The sequence below is a fragment of the Littorina saxatilis genome, linkage group LG1 (genome assembly GCF_037325665.1).
Source record: "Littorina saxatilis isolate snail1 linkage group LG1, US_GU_Lsax_2.0, whole genome shotgun sequence".
Classification (NCBI taxonomy): domain Eukaryota; kingdom Metazoa; phylum Mollusca; class Gastropoda; order Littorinimorpha; family Littorinidae; genus Littorina; species Littorina saxatilis.
The window spans coordinates 32,456,518-32,478,618 of record NC_090245.1 but is presented as its reverse complement, the minus strand read 5'-3'; the positions used below and the strand labels follow the sequence as shown (position 1 = coordinate 32,478,618).

General features: G+C 49.7%; 1 protein-coding gene across 1 annotated transcript in view; it reads right to left on the bottom strand.

Annotated features, from left to right (window-relative positions):
* LOC138967257 (GMP reductase 2-like) overlaps nucleotides 1–22,101 on the bottom strand; it is a 39,791-nt gene that overhangs the window by 7,496 nt on the left and 10,194 nt on the right. The window contains exons 2-6 of the mRNA XM_070339783.1: nucleotides 12,275–12,394; nucleotides 11,249–11,332; nucleotides 10,160–10,333; nucleotides 6,811–6,999; nucleotides 83–285 (exon numbers count right to left, since the gene is read on the bottom strand). Of these exons, the coding sequence (XP_070195884.1) occupies nucleotides 83–285; nucleotides 6,811–6,999; nucleotides 10,160–10,333; nucleotides 11,249–11,332; nucleotides 12,275–12,394 (770 nt within the window). The remainder of the gene's footprint in view (nucleotides 1–82; nucleotides 286–6,810; nucleotides 7,000–10,159; nucleotides 10,334–11,248; nucleotides 11,333–12,274; nucleotides 12,395–22,101) is intronic.

Genomic DNA, 22,101 nt, shown 5'->3' with positions numbered 1-22,101 from the left:
AACCACACACATACCTGAGCATGTAATACACACACACCTGTGCATGTAATAAGCACACACCTGTGCATGTAATGCAACATACCTGTACTCAGCGACACCACCAGAATGTTTTTCCATGGCGGTGACCGAACTCATGCCATAGAAAAGCTTAAATTTCTTGCCGTTCTTCTCGATGATCTCGCCGCCAGACTCTGTATGCCCCGCCATCATGCCTCCCAACATAACAAAGTCAGCGCCAGCCCCAAAAGCCTTGGACACATCCCCTGGACATGTGCATCCGCCATCCTGAAATCACAGGAAACGTTTGCACACTTTTCTAGATAATCAAGCATGAGATCATGAAATTGTAACACACATACACTCTGGCATTTGTTTTGCAAAACAACAAACAATCCAAAATTGTGCAATCAGCGGATCGAAAGAATGGTCTCTGTACATTTGAAAATGACGGAAATCTGCCAAGTGGCAAAAAATCTAAATTTTGATTTGATTAATATACTTACCCGAATCACATAATTTGCATTGACCCACTTCGATGCTTAGGTTATGATAAAAGCTACCCCGTCTAGGTATAAGGGGAGCAACCCCAACTAAAAAAGTGACTGCACCAGAATGACTGACACCCTGGGTTACGTCCCATGTAGCCTACTACGTCATCAATGGTGCTGGTCACGTGATACCCCTTCAATCGACTAATAGCATACTAAAAATATCGAGCGGGGCAGGCGGGAGGGAATTACTTATGTGATTCGGGTAAGTATATTAATCAAATCAAAATTTAGATAAAAATTTTCGATTATAATTACATATTCTTACGCCGAATCACATAATTTGCAGATAACTCCAACCAGGCGGTGGGTAAGATCAAAAAAGTTCAAACTCACCATCAATTTCTGGAAATGCACTGGCCCGCTGCCACCAAGGCAGGCAGGGACCTTGATCCATCGTTACAGAGCGAAGCAATGTCTCTCAGATAAAAGCTGATGAATACATCGTCTGATCGCCAATAAGCTGTATTCAAAACTTCGCTCATTCCGTGGGACCGCAAGACGGCCAAGGAAGAGGCCCAAGGCAGCAATGTCTCCCTATTAAACTGATAAAGACAAAAGCCGAGCACCAGTAAGCTGTGTGCAGGACATCATCCAACCTCCCAGACCGTAAAACGGCCGAGGAGGAGGCCCAGGCCCTGGAAAAAGAGCTCGGGCTGAACCTAGGGGAAAGATAGCCATAGCTACGCCAAGGCGGAGGGGAAGAGAATCCCTCGCCAAAAAACTGGCCCACTGCCAAACATCAGGGAAAGAGCCGGTGAGAAAGAAAACATCTAGCTCACTCTAAAACCCTTGCCAGGAACTGGCCCACTGCCAAAAGACAGAACGAGGACCGAGAACCAACCTAAATGACAGTCGCAATGCCGCTCAGGCAAAAAATGCGAAAGACAGCATCAGAGAGCCCGTAAGCTGTGCTCAGCACTTCTTCCCATCTCCTGAACCATAAAAAACAGCCCAGAAAGGCGCTCAAGTCTTGAATAACCCAAGCCGAGTAGAGGGACAGACAAGCTGCCCCCCCCCCCCCCCCCTTACTATTGGAAGGAAATGCCAAAAACCCTGGAAACGACTAAGCGTAAGGTTGACCGATCATAAATGAAAAGCACCAACCTTCCCCAGGACCGTAAGACAATCATGCCAAAGTTAAAAGCCTTGGCATGGAGAGAGGCCCGAAAGGCCGGAGAGATAACGGTCAGCTCCAGAGAGGAGTGACCTGTTTCCTAGAAAGAGAGAGAGACGTCTGAGTACAAAAAACCAGAGTCAAACTCAAAGAAAAATCTCAGAAGAGACGGTCACCAGAAGTCCACTACCAGTCCATGCAGAAGCATAGAGGGAGGTAAACAGAGGAAGAAGCGGCCTACGAAAAGTGTAAGCCGCCAGCAGAGCGGAGAACGCGGTGGCCAAAGCCTGATGTGACCGGTGACTCTAACCGAAATGACTAAAGTCAGAGTGATCACAAAGCAGTCTGCTTGTAGGTAAATGAAAGAAAATCAAAAACCCAAAACAGAAACGAGACTGGAAAGGAAAAACAGAAAACTGTGAAGCTAACCAGCCTTAAGACTCCCTGAACGAGAGTTCTCAAGAAGAAGGGCCCGAAGTAAATTTCGCGGCCGACCGAGCCCAGAAAATTCCTGAGTCTGGCTGAAAAACCAAACACGTCTGATACCTCAGAACCGAGAATCAGACACGGAACACAACAGGCAAGAGTCCGTAATAGATGCAAGTGGTAGAAGGGTGACCTTAACAGGCAACCCACCCCACCGGAAGTCGACCCGACTCGCCTCATGGCAGGATGAGGGAGAAGAGGAAGACACAAATTCTAGAGACACGGAGACCGTAGTCGCCCATGCCAGGCAGGAGACTATTACACGAGCTAAGGCTGAGAGCCGGAACGCCCGTAGACCTGCCATCAAAGATGCTGGGCTGAAAGCCCGCACCAAGAAACCAGGAAATTAACTAGACCTCCACCGAAAGGGGAGGGTTAGCCAATAAAGCTGAGAAAAGTGATAGGCCACAAGAATGACCCCTCACCATGCATTGCTAAAACCAATGCAAACTCAGTAAAATCTGAATGTAACTTCCGAGGCCAACTCAAGTAAACCTTAAGTTTGGACGAAACACCAGAACAAGTCCGATCGCTAGAGAAAGACAGAGTCTAAATCGGCGAAAGACCCACAAGGACCGAGTCCAAAAGAGCAAACAACAACCACCACCACCAACGGAAGAAATGGCTGTTGTACCAGCCGAGGCTAAAAAACCCGGATGCCCTAATGCCGGCTGTTGTTCCCCCCAAAAAAAAAAAAAAAAAAAAAAACACAGACTAAGACGTCTGTGAAAGGAAGAACCTCTCCGGATAAACCTGAGCTGAGGACTTAGCCTGAAAAAGCTGAGTCTGCTTAGGTAGAGCCCGTTTTGCTGCTTCAAAGCTTGAAGAGCAAAAGAAGAGACCTGAAGGTCCCTACACATCTTTATCTCCTTGGAGGCCAGGAGGCCAGGGAGGCCTTGGAAGCCAGGAGACCTTAGAGGCCAGGAGGCCTTAGAGGCCCGGAGGCCATGGAGGCCAGGAGGCCTTGGAGACCAGGAGGCCTTGGAAGCCAGGAGACCTTAGAGGCCAGGAGGCCTAAGAGGCCAGGAGGCCTTGGAGGCCAGGAGGCCTTGGAGGCCATGGAGGCCTTGGAGACCAGGAGGCCTCAGAGGCCAGGAGGCCTAGGAGGCCTTGGAGGCCAGGAGGCCTTAGAGGCCAGGAGGCCTTGGGGGCCAGGAGGCCTAAGAGACCAGGAGGCTTCAGAGACCAGGAGGACTTGAAGGCCAGGAGGCCTTAGAGGCCAGGAGGCCGAAGAGAGACCCATCCACCAAGGGTGAAGAACTAAGGGTGTCTCATTGATTCCTCACAAACTAGGAATGGGCGAGGAACAAGTCCCGTCTGTACATGACCGTATGGGCATTGTGCAGAGAGGAAGGCCTTCTCCGTTCTAAATTCGCCCTAGCAAAGGTGGAGAAAGCATCCCCTGCGTCCTGCTCTTAACTGAGTGTAAAGGGCGCAAAGAACTCCGTAAAGGAGTGTCTCCGAGATGGAAGCAAGTTCCAAAAGCTGTCTGCCCACTTCCTCAGAGGGGAAGAGAGTCTGCTCAGAGAGCAGGGGACTCGAAACGTTCCCCAAAGAAGAAGTTCCGGCGTGACCGGCAAAGGTGCACGCAGAGGGGCAAAAGACGACAGCAAATTCCGGGACATCTTGGGCAAAGGCAACCTCCTCTGAGCCGCTAATGTCCCGAAGCTGGGAAGGCCGGAGCCTGAAGCCCCTTTCCTGCAGGTCAACGGCCAAACTTCACCCCTGACTAAGAGGAGGATGAGAGGCGTCGAAGACCAAAGGCACAGGAAGTGAGGAGAACGGCAGAACCCACTACCGAAGTGTGTGGTAGCTGCTAATCCGCCTGAGGCAGGGAGCCTGCAAGCCCAAAGGGCACTGCTGACGAAAAAACCAGACTCAAACCAGATGGGACCATAGCAGGTCCACTATCCAGTGAGCCCCCACTTCCGGCCGGAGCCAGAAGCGCAGAGGTCGCGTACGATCGCCGACATAAGGCAAGGTTCAAACCGAACGTGACCATAGTCTGTGCACTAACCAGTGAACCTACGCTTCCAGCCGGAACCAGACGCAAAGCTGTCGCGGACGACTGCTGAAGTAGGGCAAGCTCGAACCAGAAGTGACAGCAGCCTGTGCACTAACCGGTGAGCTCACACTTCCGTCCGCCGCCAGAAGCGCAGAGGTCGCGTCCGACCACCGCCGTAAGGCAAGGTTCTAACTGAACGTGCCAGTAGCCTGTGCACTAACCAGTGAACCGATACTTCCAGCCGGAACTGGAAGCACAGCCGTCGCGTACGATTGCTGCCGTAGGGCAAGGCTCGAAACCGGACGTGACAGCAGTCTGTACACTAACCAGTGAACCTACGCTTCCGGCCGTAACCGGAAGCGGCGCTGTCGCGGACGACTGCTGAAGTAGGTAAAGGCTCGAACCAGAAGTGACAGCAACCTGAGCACTAACCAGTGAACCTACACTTCCGGCCGGAACCGGAAGCCCAGCTGACGCTGACGACTGCTGACGTAGGGTAAGGCCCAAACCGGACGTGACAGCAGCCTGTGCACTACCGGTGAACCTACACTTCCGGCCGGAACTGGAAGCGCAGCTGCCGCGGACGACTGCTGACGTAAGGCAAGGCTCAAACCGGACGTGAACATAGTCCGAACACTAGCCAGTGAGCCTTTTACTTCCGGCCTGAGCCGGAAGCAGCTGTCGCGGACGACTGCTGACGTAAGATGTGGGACGCACCGGACGTGACAGCAGGCTGCGCACGAGCGGAAGAACCACTGCTTCCGGCCGGAGCCGGAAGCCCAGCTGTCGCGTACAACTGCTGGTGTAAGGCGGGGTTCGGTCCGGACGTGAACGCAAGTCGCTCACTAGACGGTGAACCCCTACTTCCTGCCAAAGCAGGAAGCCCAGCTGTCGGAACCGACTGCTGGAGTACGGAGAGGTTCTGACCCGACGTGAACGCAAGTCGCTCACTAGCAGGAGAACATCCGATTCCGGAAACCGGAAGTGCAGCTGCCGTAAACGGCTGCTGCAGACACCAACCTTGAAGTGGCCGGATCCCCGGAGGGACATGCACTGTTGCGCTACCGCAAGCGGAAGGCAACAAATGCCGGCCAGGAAGAGGAGAAGAAGATCCCCAAGGGACCGTCCAGAAACATCGCGGTGGACAGCAGCCTGGTCCGGAGAAGACCCAGAGTCTGAAGGAGAGAACGTCGCCTAACCCCCAGGCGGGGGGCAGAGCTGGCGACGAAGTCCGCCGCGGCAAACCTCGCGAACGAGGGAATCTATTTCTGGAAATAAGCAAAAGATAAGTGCAGACCCCAGAGCCCTAGACTCTGGAGCCGAAACAGACGTAAAACGACAGCCTTAGAGGCCAAAACGGACGGCAGAGAGCCAGACGGCCAATCGTCCGTAACATAAAAAACGGCACAGAACAACGTAAAAAATTGCCTAAAATTGTGCCAACATGAACAACAACGGAGTTCTTCAAAATAAGAGGCTGCTGAGGGATAGAGCTTAGCAGGGCCCAAGCCCTAACCCTCGGCCTTAGCTCCCTCTAATTCTCATTAACGGCCATGTAAGCACCGAGAGAAAAATAATCAAACAACTGAAACTAGCAAAGTCCGAAAGGACGCCAACCTTTCAGAAGCCAGCAAAGAGGGCAGCTAAAACCAGTTTAGGAGCTACCAAAGGCAGCTAAACAACTAGCTATACGAAGAGTTAAGCGTCCGAGTACGGACGAAAAATCAACATAACAACAACATGCTAGCTAAAAATGGCGACCAAGGAGGAAGCCACAAGTCTGAAAATAATAAAGTCCGTACAGACACAAACATTTCAGAAGCAAGCAAGCAAATAGATAAGCACGTACGTAAAAGCTACCGACGGCAGCTACAAAGCAAGCTACGACATCGTTAATAGACCGAACACGGCTAAAACAACAGAAGCCCGACAACGTGCTAATGCAAATGGCGACCGTGAGGAAGCCAAACAACTGCTGAAAACTTCAGAGTCCAACGGACATGCGAAATTCACAGCAGAAACAATAAAACATACAAGAAAAAATGAACGATCTCACCAGCTGCAAGCCAGCAAGAAGTAGACGGGGGCCGAGGCCGGTAGGTGCCGTAGACACAAAACCAGCCAGAGCAAAAGCGAACACAACCGTCACCCTTGAGTGATAGTAGTCGATTGAAGGGGTATCACGTGACCAGCACCATTGATGACGTAGTAGGCTACATGGGACGTAACCCAGGGTGTCAGTCATTCTGGTGCAGTCACTTTTTTAGTTGGGGTTGCTCCCCTTATACCTAGACGGGGTAGCTTTTATCATAACCTAAGCATCGAAGTGGGTCAATGCAAATTATGTGATTCGGCGTAAGAATATGTAATTATAATCTAATGTCTGGTGATAACCGAAAAAAAATCAGGAGGAGGGTTTCAGTTGTTTATGAGTAATAACTCATTCATAAACACTGTGACCTTAGTCTCACTTATCGGACATTTAATATTTCCCTCCAAATGGATTATAGCTGCCATACTGGCAAACTTCTTTACAGGGAACCATTTTCTGAAACTTCTACTATTGATACCTCCTTGTGGCAGCACAAAGAGAGAAGCAAAACACAAACAACAGACACAGCTGTACAGACAAACTATTCAAATATTTTACGTACAGAAATGATGTGGCCGCCCAGCCCATGAGCAGCGTCAGCACACTCCAGGACGGCGCTGAGTTGGGGGTAGCCCACGCCGGTCTTCTTGCGCGTTGTGCAGACGGATCCCGGGCCGATCCCAACCTTGATGATGTCTGCACCTGACAGGATCAGCTCCTCCACCATCTCCCCTGTCACCACGTTACCTGCCTGAAATATGACGATGATAAATGTTTGTTAAAGCCTTCACGGTAAAACAATTAGGGGAATTTCCCACCTGCCTGAAATATGATGATGATAAATGTTTTTTAACGCCCTCACGGAAAAATCATTAGGGGCATGTTCCCGCCTGCCTGAAATACGCCATGGTATCTGTATTGTAAATTTGAAGTAGCCTCAAAATCTGTAACACTTTTAAAAGTCTCACATAACAGTGGTTAAATGTGAATGTGTGTGTGTGTGCATACAGGTGTGAGTAGGTCGGCAGGTGCCTGCAGCTAGTTGATATTACTGTATGTCACACGCTTTCCTTCTTTGCCACTACTAAAGCAAACGTGTGCAAGATTGTATGTTACACGCTTTAGGAGCATGGCAAGCACGGATTCAAACTCAAAATCGTCCCTCCAAAAGCCAAACAATGCACACACGACTTTTATTTCTCCTGCTGTTATCGTTTCTTCTCTTGACAAATTCTTCAACGCTCAGAATACTGAAAACGGCATCCCAGACGACAGTACTGTTTCCATAGGCGAATTTAGCTGCCCTTGGAAAGTGGCTCGCTCAGAAGGCCTGTTGGTCTGAAACTATAAGGACAGAGTTCTGAACATAGATGACAAAGATTCCGGAATGAACAAACATTTCGCGGATGCAGACACAGAAAGACGTCATGAAGAATGCGATGCTTCAAAAGATACAGACTGTGACGATGACTGTGACGTCATTCACATATACCGAGACGTCATTCACAGCTGTTCGGTCACTTCCGTCAAAAAGTAGATCTCTCCACAATGGCTGCTCCTGTGTTCAGGTTTGTCAAGCTTGAGTACACAAAACGTGTTTGTTCTCTCCTCTGTTGAAGCTGTGAGACATAAATGCTATTCCGACTTGGTCGTGTGACAGAGTTTTCTTCCACACTCGATTAGCTGATGTCTAACTCAGCCTGACGGCTTCGTTAGACAATCAACGTAATCTCGTGTGGAAGAAAACGTCTGTCACACGACCAAGTCTGAATAGCAGGTAATCTTCACAATCCTGTCTCATGCAGATCTCCACCAAACACACCAGGTGGAAACCTAGTTTATCCTACATACCTGAGAGAGACCACCCATGTCATAACTGAACCATATACTCATACACACAGGTGTATATCATGTAAATGAGGTCATGTCAAACTACAGTCTGGCAGGGACCTATTTATCCACTGCTCATTAGGAAAGAGTCCCAGAGACAAACGTCATTCTCGAAACACTTTTGTGCTTGCTGTTTCCTGTGGAAGAATTTTCAGAACTTACATGTGACGCTATAATTTGTAGAGTGACGCCGTTTTGCTTTGGCGTCAAAGATTTCATGAGGCTTTGGAAGAGATTGAGGTTTTATAAGACCCGTCTTTAATTTGAACGCTTTGACTCTTGGACGTTTGAAACAGAAGACACTCAAGTACAGAATGAAGGATAAACAGAATACTACACGGCATGTTGTGTGATACCAGGTTTATACTCGATGCTTTTTCAAATAATGAAAAGCTTGCTTTTGCTCATATATCAATATTTATTTTTTTTAAAATTGTGTAAATCTGATACATGTATCACACACCAAGCCAAGTAGTATTCTCTATGCTACACTGTAACACACAGCTACATGACACAGAACAGCCAGTGCCCACAAAAATCAATACATTACCTGCTATTCAGACTTGTGTGACAGACGTTTTCTTCCACACTCAATTAGCTGATGTCTTAGGTTGATTAGCTGATGTCTAATGAAGCCATCAGGCTTCGTTAGACAATCAGCATAATCTTGTAGCTGCACTCATGTGAGGATCTCAGCTGTTCATAACCACAGAATATAGCAACAGGTGGGGCCAACATTTCTCATTTATGACTAATTATCACTCCGAGGAGAGAAGAAACACGTTTTGCGTACTCACGCTTGACAAAGCTAATCACAGGAGCAGCTATTGTGGAGAGATCCATGGGAGGGCGGGGATGTAGCTCAGTCGGTAGCGCGCTGGATTTGTATCCAGTTGGCCGCTGTCAGCGTGAGTTCGTCCCCACGTTCAGCGAGAAATTTATTTCTGAGAGTCAACTTTGTGTGCAGACTCTCCTCGGTGTCCGAACACCCCCGTGTGTACACGCAAGCACAAGACCAAGTGCGCACGAAAAAGATACTGCAATCCATGTCAGAGTTCGGTGGGTTATAGAAACACGAAAATACCCAGCATGCTTCCTCCGAAAACGACGTATGGCTGCCTAAATGGCGGGGTAAAAAACGGTCATACACGTAAAATTCCACACGTGCAAAAAACACGTGTACGTGGGAGTTTCAGCCCACGAACGCAGAAGCAGAAGAAGAAGAGAGATCCATGGGTGGGACTGAAAAATGTCATGAACCCTGAAGAATTTTAAGGGAGGGTCTGTGGGCCCCCAGACGCTGAAGGATGTGTATAATTCACATTCACAACCCAAACCATGTCACCACAGACATTACGAATCTGGATTTCCGGCATATACCGGAAGAATCCCACCCATGGAGATCTACTTTTTGATGAAAGTGACCGAACAACTATGAATGACGTCTCGGTATGTGTGAATGACGTCACAGTCTGTATCCTTTGAAGCATCGCATTCTTCATGACGTCATTCTGTGTCTGCATGCACGAAATGTTTGTTCTTTTCGGGATCTTTGTCATATCTGTACACAACTCTGTCCTTCTAGATTCAGACCAACTGGCCTCGTGAGCCAGCCACTTTCCAAGGGCAGCTAAATTCGCGTATGGAAACAGTACTGTCGTCTGGGATGCCGTTTTCAGTATTCTCAGCGTTGAAGAATTTGTAAAGAGAAGAAACGATAACAGCAGGAGAAATGAAAGTCGGGTGTGTATTTTTGGGCTTTTGGAGGGACGATTTCGAGCTTGAATCCGTTCTTTCTATGCTCCAAAGCGTGTAACATACAATCTTGCACACATTTGCTTTGGTAGTCTTCTTCTGCGTTCGTGGGCTGAAACTCCCATGTACACTCGTGTTTTTTTGCACGAGTGGAATTTTACGTGTATGGCCGTTTTTTACCCCACCATTTAGGCAGCCATACGCCGTTTTCGGAGGAATGCTTTAGTAGTGGCAAAGAAGGAAAGTGTGTGACATTAACAACTTACCATTATGGTGTGGTTGGGATACTTCCTGCGCACATCACGCACAAACTGCACAAAGTGTTCCGAGTAACCATTGGCAACGTCGATACAGATGTAGCTGACCTCTGGCACTGCGTCCAGTATCTCGCTCAGCTTGGCAAGGTCACCGTCACCAATTCCAGAACTTGCCGCAACATGCTGCAAAACAGTTTGTCGAAACATCCATAATTTGCCTGATCTGATGCCATTACCTTTTGTAATTAGCAATCTTGAAGAAATTGAGAGGGTAACAGACTAACGAGGAACATGAGGCAATCGCCTGAATTTAGTGTCTCAATTTCAAAATATGTTTGATTGCAACAAACATCTCTGTTCTATAGAGGTCCTCTTTTTCGGCAAATGAAATTCAAAATCATAACCAAAGGCATGGATGACAGACCTAAGAAACAAAGTGAAGTAAGTGATCTTAATATAGACAACAGTAAGTAATTCAGATACATGTAAAATCTAATAAGTAATCTAATTGAAACACAAGTAACAAAAGGTACAGATTCAGCAGAAAGATGGAAGACTTTCAGTTCAGTCTTCTGTGTACTAGTTCAGGGGACAACACTAAGACTTTGTGTCAGTCCTGATCTCCTTGTATGAAAAGGAATTACTTGAGTGACTTTCTGAAACATTTGCAGCACACCGCTGACTTCTTCCTCTTCTTCGTTCATGGGCTTAGACTCCCACGTTCACTCATGTTTTAAGCACAAGTGGAGTTGTACGTGTATGACCGTTTTTACCCCGCCATTCAGGCAGCATACGCCGATTTCGGGGGAGGTATGCTGGGTATTTTCGTGTTTCTATAACCCACCGAACTCTGACATGGATTACAGGATCTTTTCCGTGCGCACTTGGTCTTGTGCTTGCGTGTACACACGAAGGGGGTTAAGTCACTAGCAGGTCTGCACATAAGTTGACCTGGGAGATCGGAAAAATCTCCACTCTGAACCCACCAGGCGGCAGCGACCGGGATTCGAACTCAAGACCTCCCGATTAGGAGGCCGACGTCTTACCACCACGCCACTGCGCCCGTCACACCGCTGACATAGCACAATAAGGTGTTACCTTGAGTGCCTCCTTGTTTTTGGTAGCAAACTCTTTCCACGCATCCACAGAGTAGTGCTTGTGGACTGTGGTGAACATTCTGAACTGCAACAAAGCATGCATAAAATGTTAAAAAAAAAAAAGTTCAGAAGAAAAGAGAAAAGAAAAAAAAAGTTCCTAGAACCAGTTATATTAGACGCTTTGTAAACGGGTATTGACTAAAAGGCAAGAATGAACACCTGGGGGAGGGGGCGTGGTGGGAGGGGGAAAATGGGGGGAGGGAGGATGGTGACGGCTTACAGGTACATGTATATTGTCACTGCTCAAAGTATTTCAGTAAAACCGTTCATGCCCATTGCATTGTACGGTCTCCACATTTCAAATTAACAGGACGCATGAACAGACTAGCAGGCGTTTTAATTATTAGTAAATTTAAACAACAAAGTGACTGTTGGCTCAATGAACAAATTTAATTTAAAAGAACAAAAGAATTCTGTACTTACCAATACAAAGACGTACAATACTAAATACTGGCACATTTTTTTTTATAATTGTGCCTTTTGTTTTGCTGATGACAGTAGGCAAACAGAACAACCCAAATGATCTTAATCAGGTTTCACTTGAGCAAAAACCAGAGTTCATCAGTACTTCATACTCTTTATTTATTTCTGTTTACAGAATTACAGCCATGCATTGGGGTCAGAAGTACATGGTATTTGCTGAGATTGCCTTAAAGTGCCAATTTCAATGCTGCTATATCACTCCTTTTTTGTGCTGAAGACTAAACAAGCAGACAATACACCTGAACGGGTATCATATACATGTTAACGCAGGGTTCAGGCCAAGCAAAGGCCATTTCTGATTTTTTTAATGAGCTCACGCAATTGCAAATCAATGATTCACCCCTATGCCTTGTTTTCACCAGCAGAGATCTTTAATGATGAATCAGTCACATGACTTATTTCATGCTAGTTCTACTTCTACACAATCTCCTCTAATAGTTTTTACGAAGTGAAACAACAATAAAGAAATTACTACAATACTTACTCTTGCCATCTCCTTGGCCATGTTAAACGTTCCCACTGTGTCCATGTTAGCAGCCATCACAGGAATTCCCAGGTACGCTTTACCTGAATTACGGAAGGTAAATGACCGCGTGAGGTCAACCTGAAAATTGAAAGTATAAAAATGGAAAATTTCCTAGGTAAATTTTCATTTAATTAATATACTTACCCGAATCACATTAGCATTGAGTCACCTGAGATGCTTATCACTGAAAAACGCTTACCCGGCTAAAAATTTTAAAGGGAAGCAACCCCATCACCAAAACGAAAGTGAAAGTAGCTTGGTAATGGGCCAGCACACTGGGAGTTACCTCCCATACGGGTGTGTGCCACGTCACTTCCTCTAGGAACACGTGCCTATTCTCATACGGCTTTAAAAATCTTAAAACCATACGCGGGGCAGGTGGGAGGGAATACAGTATGTGATTCGGGTAAGTATATTAATTAAATGAAAATTTACCTAGGAAATTTTCCATTAAATAACATATTCTTACTCCGAATCACATTAGCAGATAACATCAACAAGGCGGTGGGCTAGAAATGAATCAAAACTCACCATCAAGTTCTGGACAGGAACTGACCTGCTGCTATGAGAGCTGGAAGGCCTCTGGAGCCATCCTGTCGAAGAGCCGAGACGTCCCGAAGATAAAAGTTTATGAAAACATCTTCAGAACGCCAAAACGCAATTGTCAGCACCTCCTCTAGACATCTGGAGCGCAGTACTGCCAGAGAGGATGCCCACACCCTCATTTCATGGGCTCGGGCCGAGTCAAGTGGCAAGGAGGGCATGACCCCCCCCCCCCCCCCCCTCTTTGTGCGACTCCACTAATAAGCTTGCTTAATGAGCGAGGACACCCACCGGGCCAACGATACCTTCGACAAATCTTACTCGCGCCTAGAAAAGGGCGAGATAAACAGCAACTTCTGAGAACTAGACCGAAACGGCTGAGTCCGGGCTAAGTACAGACGAAGAGCCCTCACAGGGCAATTGACCGAATCAAGGTCATCCGGGGCCAACGCGCTGATCAGAGCCTTGACTCTAACCAGCGGAGAGGCCTGCCCCGGAGACTGATTCTTGGCCAGGAAATCGGGCCGGAAACGCAAAGATGCGGAACCGTCCGACTAAAAGGAGATATCTCCAGGCTGACCCGACAGGGCGTGGACCTCGCTACCCCGTCGGGCCGTTGCCAACAAAAGAAGAACCAGCGCTTTGCGAGTGACATTGAACAGAATGGCCTCGCTCAAAGGCTCAAAATCCGCAGAACGTAGGAATTCCAGGATTAAAAACAAGTCCCACTTGGGAGCGGGCAAACGAGCTTTCGCTTCCTTAAGAGCAGCCCTTTTAATGACTGCAGCTATAACGCCCCCGACTCGAACAGACCGACCGATCTGCTTAAGAGTCGCCGAGATAGCGAAGCGCCGGACCCTCAACGAGGAGCCTGAGGCGCCCTGCGAAGACATGAAAGAGAGGCGGTTGGCGACCTGAATAGAGCGCGGAGCCACCGAACTCACCCCTGTAGCTGAACACCAGGCAGTCCATGCCTTCCAGTGGGAAGCATAAACTGACGAGGTGGACGCTCTATGCGAGCGAGCCACCAAGTCCAGACGGATGGAAACCATCAGGAGAGGCAAAGTGGAGCAAATCTGAGCTTGGAGCTTGTGCACCCTTCTCTGAGAAGGCTGGACAGTCCACGCGACCGTGTCGAAAGACATCCCCAGATAAGTGAATGTCTGTGACGGGGTCAGCTCCGACTTTCCCTGGTTGATCGAGAACCCCAACAAGTTGGATTCTCGAAGAACCATCAGGGTATCTTGCGAACAGCCGCTCTGGGACTGGTTCATGATGAATCAGTCGTCCAGATAAACCCGCAGGCGGATACCCTAGGACCTCACCAGTGCACAGACCTGTCTCACCACCATGGTGAAAATCCATGGTGCGAGGGACAGCCCGAAAGGGAGTGCGCGAAACTGGTAGATCTGATCTCCCCACCGGAAACAAAGCCATTTCCGGTCGGCCGGATGCATAAGAATGAAAGTATGCGTCCGTGAGATCGATCGAGGTCACCCAGTCTCCTGGGCGGAGAGAGTCTCGGACCGAGGCTGGCGTCTCCATCTTGTCTTTTATCTCACTCAAGAAAGTGTTGAGGAGAGATAAATCCAACACGGGACGCCGTCCTCCTGACGCTTTGGGAACGGCGAAAAGACGCCCTAAAATCCCAGGGAGCTATGGACCCGAACTCTCTCCACCGCGCCCTTCTGCTCCAGGGAGGCAATTTCCAACTGCAAGACGGAACATGCTTCCTGCGAGAAGATGGGCTTGAACCGCGGTGGCACTCGGGTAAGAGGCGCCTTTTCCTCCCGCCAGAGCAGGCGGAAGCCCGATCTCACCACTCCCACAATCCATTGGCTGTCTACTACCAACATCCAACGAGAAAGCGCACGGGAGGGGCCTCCCGCCATCACCAAGGTGGAAGGCGGGAGGGGGGTGAGATCGGGAGCGCTTCATTGGGGGTGTGGCTTACTCCCAGAGCCGCCGCACCCCCTCCCCGATGCCGTCCTCTTCTTCCTGCCACGAGCGACCGGCAAAGCCTGCCGCTTCTGAGCTGGCTTGAGGTTCGACAATGTCTGAGCCTGCTTTTGCTTAGAAGGCTTAGACTGTTTCACCCCCTGCAGAGTGAAGTCGAGGAACTGACTGTCCTTGTTCAACTGAATCTCCTTCTGTCTGGCATCCATTGCCAGAGAACAGAAGCGAGATTCCTCTGAGACCGGGGAGACTCTCAAGGTCTCCCTAGTAGCCAGCTCCGTGAACTGGGACTGCGAGAGGAAGAGATCCCTCCTACAGAGGACCGCTTGGGTGTACTGTAGAGAGGAAAGACGCAATTGTTCCTCATTGACCTTGGCCAAGGCGGTAAAAAGCGCAGAGACATCGTCCGCATTTTGTTCTTCACTGAGAGTGAAAGGAACCAGCGAATCGATCAATGCCCGATACAGAGTCCGAACAAGAGTCTCCGCAACGGAGGTCAGTTCGATCTGCCGACGTCCAACCTCCTCAGCAGAGAGGAGGGAAGCCTCAGAAACCGGCAGAACCAGATCAAGCTTGATCGGTTTAGCCAGAAGAGGCAGCAATTCCCGGGGAACCGGAAGGGTAGCCCTAGGGAGTGCAAAAGACGCCAGCCAGCTCTGGCTCTGAGTGGGCAAGCTAAGCTTCCTATTGCCCGTAGGCACAAAGGAAGAGGCTTGAGAAGCCGACGCCACCCACTGCTGAGCTGATTCCGGAACTGGACCAAAAGGAAGCAGTAACGGAACAGGCACTGGCCGAATACCACTCCCCGCATGTGCTGGACGAACCAGCGAATGCGAAAGTTGGTAAGCCACTGACGGAGACTCGGCGAACCGGAAGGAAGAAACATCTTCCTGTGCCGGCCGGAAGTCCGCCATGGCCGAAGGATCGAACGGAGCGGAAGAGTCCGCAGCCACCACCCCTTCGGGGAAAAAACGAGACGCTACTTCCGCCGCGATGTCAAGAACAGACTTGAGCTTCGACGGAAATACGCCCCGAGACTCCTCGTTGACCACTGATGGAGCATCAGAATAGTCACACATGGAACCATGACCAAAACCACCAGTTCCGGAAGCAGAAGCATGCCCTGGCAAACCGGAAACCGGAATGCCTGTGCACGAACATTATCCTGCAACCCAGAACCTTGTGAAGGTAAGGGTAGGCAGGACGACCATCCGTAAAAACCGGAGCTGGATGAGCTGACGTCACTCCCCCATCCGAGTGGAGTGATGCCTGCTCAAGCCTAGGCACTAAATGGCCGGAAGGCGTACGCTGGAATCCACCCTCTGATATCCGGAAGGAAGCACCAGAAGAGGAAGCAGCGTGTCCGGCCGAAACCGGAAGTGTAGTCGACGAAACCGCGCAATGCGGAATTGAAGGCTGCACTGGTTGACTTCATGATCCGGAAGGACCGGAAGTCAGTGAAAACTCCATACTGCCGCAGCCGCCGTAGCGTGCCTGCGTGGACGGATCATCACCTCCGGCGAGTGCCGGTAGTGCAGCTGACAGAACCGCGCAATGCGGAAGCGAAGGCTGCACTGAAACCAAAAACACCAGTTCCGGAAGCAGAAGCATGCCCTGGCAAACCGGAAACCGGAAATGCCTGTGCACGAACATCATCCTGCAGCCCAGAACCTTGTGAAGGTAAAGGGTAGGCAGGACGACTATCCGAAAAAACCGGAGCTGGATGAGCTGACGTCACTCCCCCATCAGAGTGGAGTGATGCCTGCTCAAGCCAAGGCACTAACAGGCCAGAAGGCGTACGCTGGAATCCACCCACTGGTATCCGGAAGGAAGCACCAGAAGAGGAAGCAGCGTGTCCGGCCGAAACCGGAAGTGTAGCCGTCGGAACCGCACAATGCGGAAGTGAAGGCTGCACTGGTTGACTTCGTGATCCGGAAGGACCGGAAGTCAGTGAATACTCCATCCTGCCGCAGCCGCCGTAGCGTGCCTGCGTGGACGGATCATCCGCGCAATGCGGAAACGAAGGCTGCACTGGTTGACTTCGCGATCCGGAAGGACCGGAAGTCAGTGAATACTCCATCCTGCCGCGACCGCCGTAGCGTGCCGGAGCGGACGGATCATCAGTGCCGGAAATGCGGCAGCCGAAACCGACTGCCGCCGCTGTTCGATCAAATCCGGGGCCTCGTAGGTTATCGCCGGAAATGAAAGATCAGCATGGTATCGGTCGTGACCCGAAGCGAAAGAGCTGTCTCCCGAGAGAGAACGTCCAGGCGCCTCACGAGGGCTATCGGACCAGCTCTGCTTACCAGCCGCAGCTGAAGAGGGAGGACGCTGCTCCAAACCGGAAATGGAAGGCAAAGACACGGAAGCCAACGCCCGGACGTCACTGCCAGATGCCGGAAACGCCAAACAACTGGCGACGGAACGCTGGAACTCTGCCTGCACCAAGCTGCGGATTTCCGGAACCAGTGTCTAAAACAGAAAGGAACCAACGCACCCTGCACAGGTGCTAACAACGAGGACGAAGTCTCCGTAGTAGAGAACCGGAGCAGACGTAACAGTAGCGCTAGGCGCCGCAAAAGATAGCAGAAGTAGTAACAGCGCAAGGCGCCGAAATAGGTACAGACAACAAAGTGCTACGTTCTTGGTCTGTACAAGTAAAACTGCTTAAGAAGAAGCCTAAGGCTTAAATTTCCCCTTGGGGTCCGACTTGCCACAGCGCTTGTCTGAATCAGACATGCTGTCAAATCCATGTAAACAACACGAAAACATTTTACTGAACGTAAGTCTAAACGACTGAAAACTCAGTAAAAACACACACTTTCGCGTCAACAAATTACGATAGCTACACTTGCCTAACAAAAACAGAGGCACGTAGAGCTACAAACAAAGTCACACGAGCTAGTAAACTAACTCACACAACAAAATGGCGAAACACGCAAGTAACTGACACACAAGTCAACAACACGTGGCAACGCGAAAAAATTTACTGACACGTAAGTCTAAACGACTGAAAACACAGTAAACACACACTCTTTCGCGTCGACAAAATACGATAGCTAAACTTGCCCCACAAAAACAGAGGCACGTAGAGCTACAAACAAAGTCACACGAGCCAGAAAACTAACTCACACAACAAAATGGCGAAACACGCAAGTCACTGACACGCCGGTCAACAACACGTGGCAACGCGAAAAAATTTACTGAAACGTAAGTCTAAACGACTGAAAACACAGTAAACACACACACTTTCACGTCAACAAAATACTATAGCTACACTTGCCCAACACAGAAAGGGGCACGCAGAGCTACGAGCAAAGTCATACGAGCTAGCTAACTAACTCACACAACAAAATGGCGAAACACGCAAGTCACTGACACACAAGTCCGCAAAAAACGGACAATGTACAGTAACGAAAACAGCGCAAACAACCAACAACAAACGGGAACGAGCTCACCAAACTGAAGGCAAGGCGAGCAGAAAAGCTGGGTAACGTGGCCGGCAGGTGTCACTCAAACACACAAGGTCAGCCACAGAGCGTCAAAAAGTGAACCGTCCTCTCCGAGGTGAAAAAGACGTATGAAAATAGGCACGTGTTCCTAGAGGAAGTGACGTGGCACACACCCGTATGGGAGGTAACTCCCAGTGTGCTGGCCCATTACCAAGCTACTTTCACTTTCGTTTTGGTGATGGGGTTGCTTCCCTTTAAAATTTTTAGCCGGGTAAGCGTTTTTCAGGGATAAGCATCTCAGGTGACTCAATGCTAATGTGATTCGGAGTAAGAATATGTTATTTAATACCATTTTTATTCTTACAATATTTCAGATGTTGAGTGTGAATTTTGTTGTCAAAGTTAGCTCCTCTACAAACTTATTTCTATGAGTATGATACTAACACAGTAAATCCTGCTGTGTAGTGAAGTAAAGCGTGCATTTGCTCAAAGCAGCGTAGCAGTACTTCAGTCTTATCAAAGTGAAACTAAACTTGGCAGTTGACGGCAGTCTCACGTAGGACAAGAGTTTGAGAGTGATCTGTTTTCTAACAGGAAAACCACCCAGGTGCAATCTTCGAGGTTCATTGACCAAAACTCCCACGTTCACTCATGTTTTTGCATGAGAGGGTTTTTACATTTTTGACCGTTTTACCCCACCATACACCGCTTTGGAAGGATGCATACTTGGTATTTTCGTGTTTCTATAACCCAACGAACTCTGACATGGAGTATAGCAAACTTTTCCATGCGCACTTGGTCTTGTGCTTGCGTTTATACACGAAGGGGAATAAGGCACTAGCAGGTCTGCACATAAGTTAACCTGGGAGCTCGGAAAAATCACCACCCTTAACCCACCAGGATAAAAACCCATGACCTTCCGCTTGGGAGGTCAGCGTCTAATCCACTAGGCCATTGCACCCGTTGACAGGGAAACACCTACAGGAAGTGCACCTATATAGTTATTAATGATATTCCATACAACTGAGAAAATATTGAGATATAGGAGCTTTTATTCAATGGAGTCATCCAGAATCGAAAATTTTATTGTAAATTTTCATTTAATAAATATACCTACCCGAATCACATGTAGCAGTTGACTCAGTCTAAAGTGCTAGGTCTGAAAAGGCTACCCGTCTAAGGGGAGCAACCCCAACTAAAAAAGTGTAAACGTAGCTATGGTAATGACGACGCACCCAGGGAGTTACCTCCCCTCCTGCGTACTACGTCACTACTGCTACTGACCACGTGACCCCTATCATTCGACTCGAAGAATAAAATCTCCAAATCATAAGCGGGGTAGGTGGGAGGGACTACGATATGTGATTCGGGTAGGTATATTTATTAAATGAAAATTTACAATAAAATTTTCGATTAAATTACATATTCCTACTCCGAATCACATGTAGCAGATTGAAACAACAAGGCGGTGGGAAAGAAAAAGTTCAAACTCACTCTCAAATCCTTGTCAAGAGCTGACCCCCTGCCACCATGGCAGGCAAAGCTCTAGATCCATCCTGGCGAAGAGCCGAGATGTCACGCAGGTAAAAATTCATGAAGACATCCTCGGAACGCCAGTATGCGGTGTGTAGCACCTCCTCCAGTCTTCTTGATCGTAACACGGCCAAGGAGGAAGCCCAAGCTCGCGTCTCGTGAGCCCGAGCTGATTCCAGAGGAAGGACAGGCTGTGTCCCCCCTTCATTGCGGCGGCTCCACTCGTAAGCATGCTTAATGAGCGCCGACACCCACCGGGCCAGAGTCGTCTTAGTAATATCCTTATGTCTCTCCGTATTGAGAGAAATAAACAAAAGCTTTTGAGCTGCGGATCTAAGAGACTGAGCACGGGCAAGGTAGATGTGAAGGGCTCTAACAGGGCAATTTACTAAGTCTGGGTCATTCGGAGCCAGAATAGTGGACAACGGCCTGACATGAACCAAAGGAGAAGCTCGCTCGGGAGCCTGGTTTTTCGCAAGAAACTCAGGTCGAAACCGCAAGGTAACGGACCCATCTGATTCAAAGGAAATGTCGTCCGAATTACCGGAAAGAGCGTGGATCTCACTGCCCCTTCGTGCCGATGCTAGCAGCAAAAGGAAAAGGGACTTGCGTGTAAGATTCGCAAAACTGGCATCTCTGAGAGGTTCAAAATCCGCTGAACGCAGAAACTCCATGACCAATAAGAGATCCCACTTAGGAACGGGCGTACGAGACTTGACGTCAGAAAGGGAAGCGCCCTTGATGACTCCAGCGATCACGCCACTAACATCTATAGAGCGACCTATCTGGCGTAGGGTCGCCGAGATGGCCGATCTTCTTACTTTCAACGAGGCAGCAGAAGCTCCCTGAGAGGACATGAAAGCAAGATGGTTCGCCACGTGCATCGTGCGGGGCGCCGTAGCATCCAGACGATGCTCGTGACACCAGGTAACCCAGGCCCTCCAATGTGACTCATAAACGGACGAGGTAGATGCTCTGTGCGAGCGTCCTACCAGGTCCATGGTCAGATCTGATGCCCCTTTGCGCCTCAGAGAAGACCGCACAACCTCCACGCGTGAAGATTCAGCATCTGAGGCTCTGCGTGGAGGCTGCCGGTGTGAGGCTGTACCAGTTCTCCTCGCGTGAGAGCGAGAGGAATGGGAGGGCCCTGGGCGAGTCTCAGCAGGTCCGGGAACCACGGCTGAGACGGCCAAAGAGGAGCGATCAGCAGGAGGGACGGGCCCTCCTGCTCCGCCTTCCTGAGAACTCGCGTGAGCAACTGGAATGGCGGGAACGCGTAAGCCTCCAGGCCTGACCAGGAAATGTCCATCGCGTTCGTCTCCCACGCCTCGGGATCCGGGAATGGTGAGACGAACACTGGTAGTCTCTTCGAGAACCTGGTGGCAAAAAGGTCCACCTGAGGTTTCTGCACAAAAGACCAGAGACGATCCAGCGCTCCGTGAGTGATGGTCCACTCTGTTTGAAGCACTCTGTCGGAGCGGCTGAGCGCGTCCGCCAGAGTGTTCAAGCTTCCGGGCAGGTACCTGGCCGAAAGCCTGATTTGATGCTCTGAACACCAAATCAGGATCTCGCAGGCCCTGGCCGAAAGCGACGGAGACCGCGACCCTCCCTGCTTGTTGATGTAAGCTGCCACTGTCGTGTTGTCTGTAAACAGACGAACATGCTTGGCCTGAAGGGAGGGCCGGAACTTGTCCAGAGCTAGAGCCACGGCTTCTAGCTCCAGCAAGTTGATGTGCTGCATCCTCTGATCTGCCGACCACAGACCTGACGCAGTCAGCTGGTCTGTGTGAGCCCCCCACCCCACCAAGGACGCGTCCGTGAACAGGTCCAAGTCTGGGGAAGGAAGGGCTATCGGCACGCCCCTGCACACCCACTCCGTGTCCAGCCACGGAAGGGTAGCGGATTGGAACCATCCCTGGAGAGGGATGAGGGCATTCCAATCCACCGTGGGAGAGTCCACGAACGGCTTCAGCGCCAGCTGAAAGGGACGTTTGTGGACCCTCCCCAAGGGGACCAGGAGAGCCATGGACTCCATCTGCCCTAAGATGGAGGCCAAAGTCCGCAGGGAGGCCCTCGGGAGAGGCAAAGTGGAGCGTATGCACGCCTGGAGCTTGTCCACCCTCTTCTGAGAGGGCTGAACAGTCCAAGCCACCGTGTCGAAAGACATTCCCAAGTAGGTGAACGTCTGACACGGTGTCAGCTCCGACTTTGATCGGTTGATCGAGAAGCCAAACATGTTGGCCTCCCGAAGAACCGATTGGGTATCCTGCTCGCACCCCGCCTGACTCTGACTCAGGATGA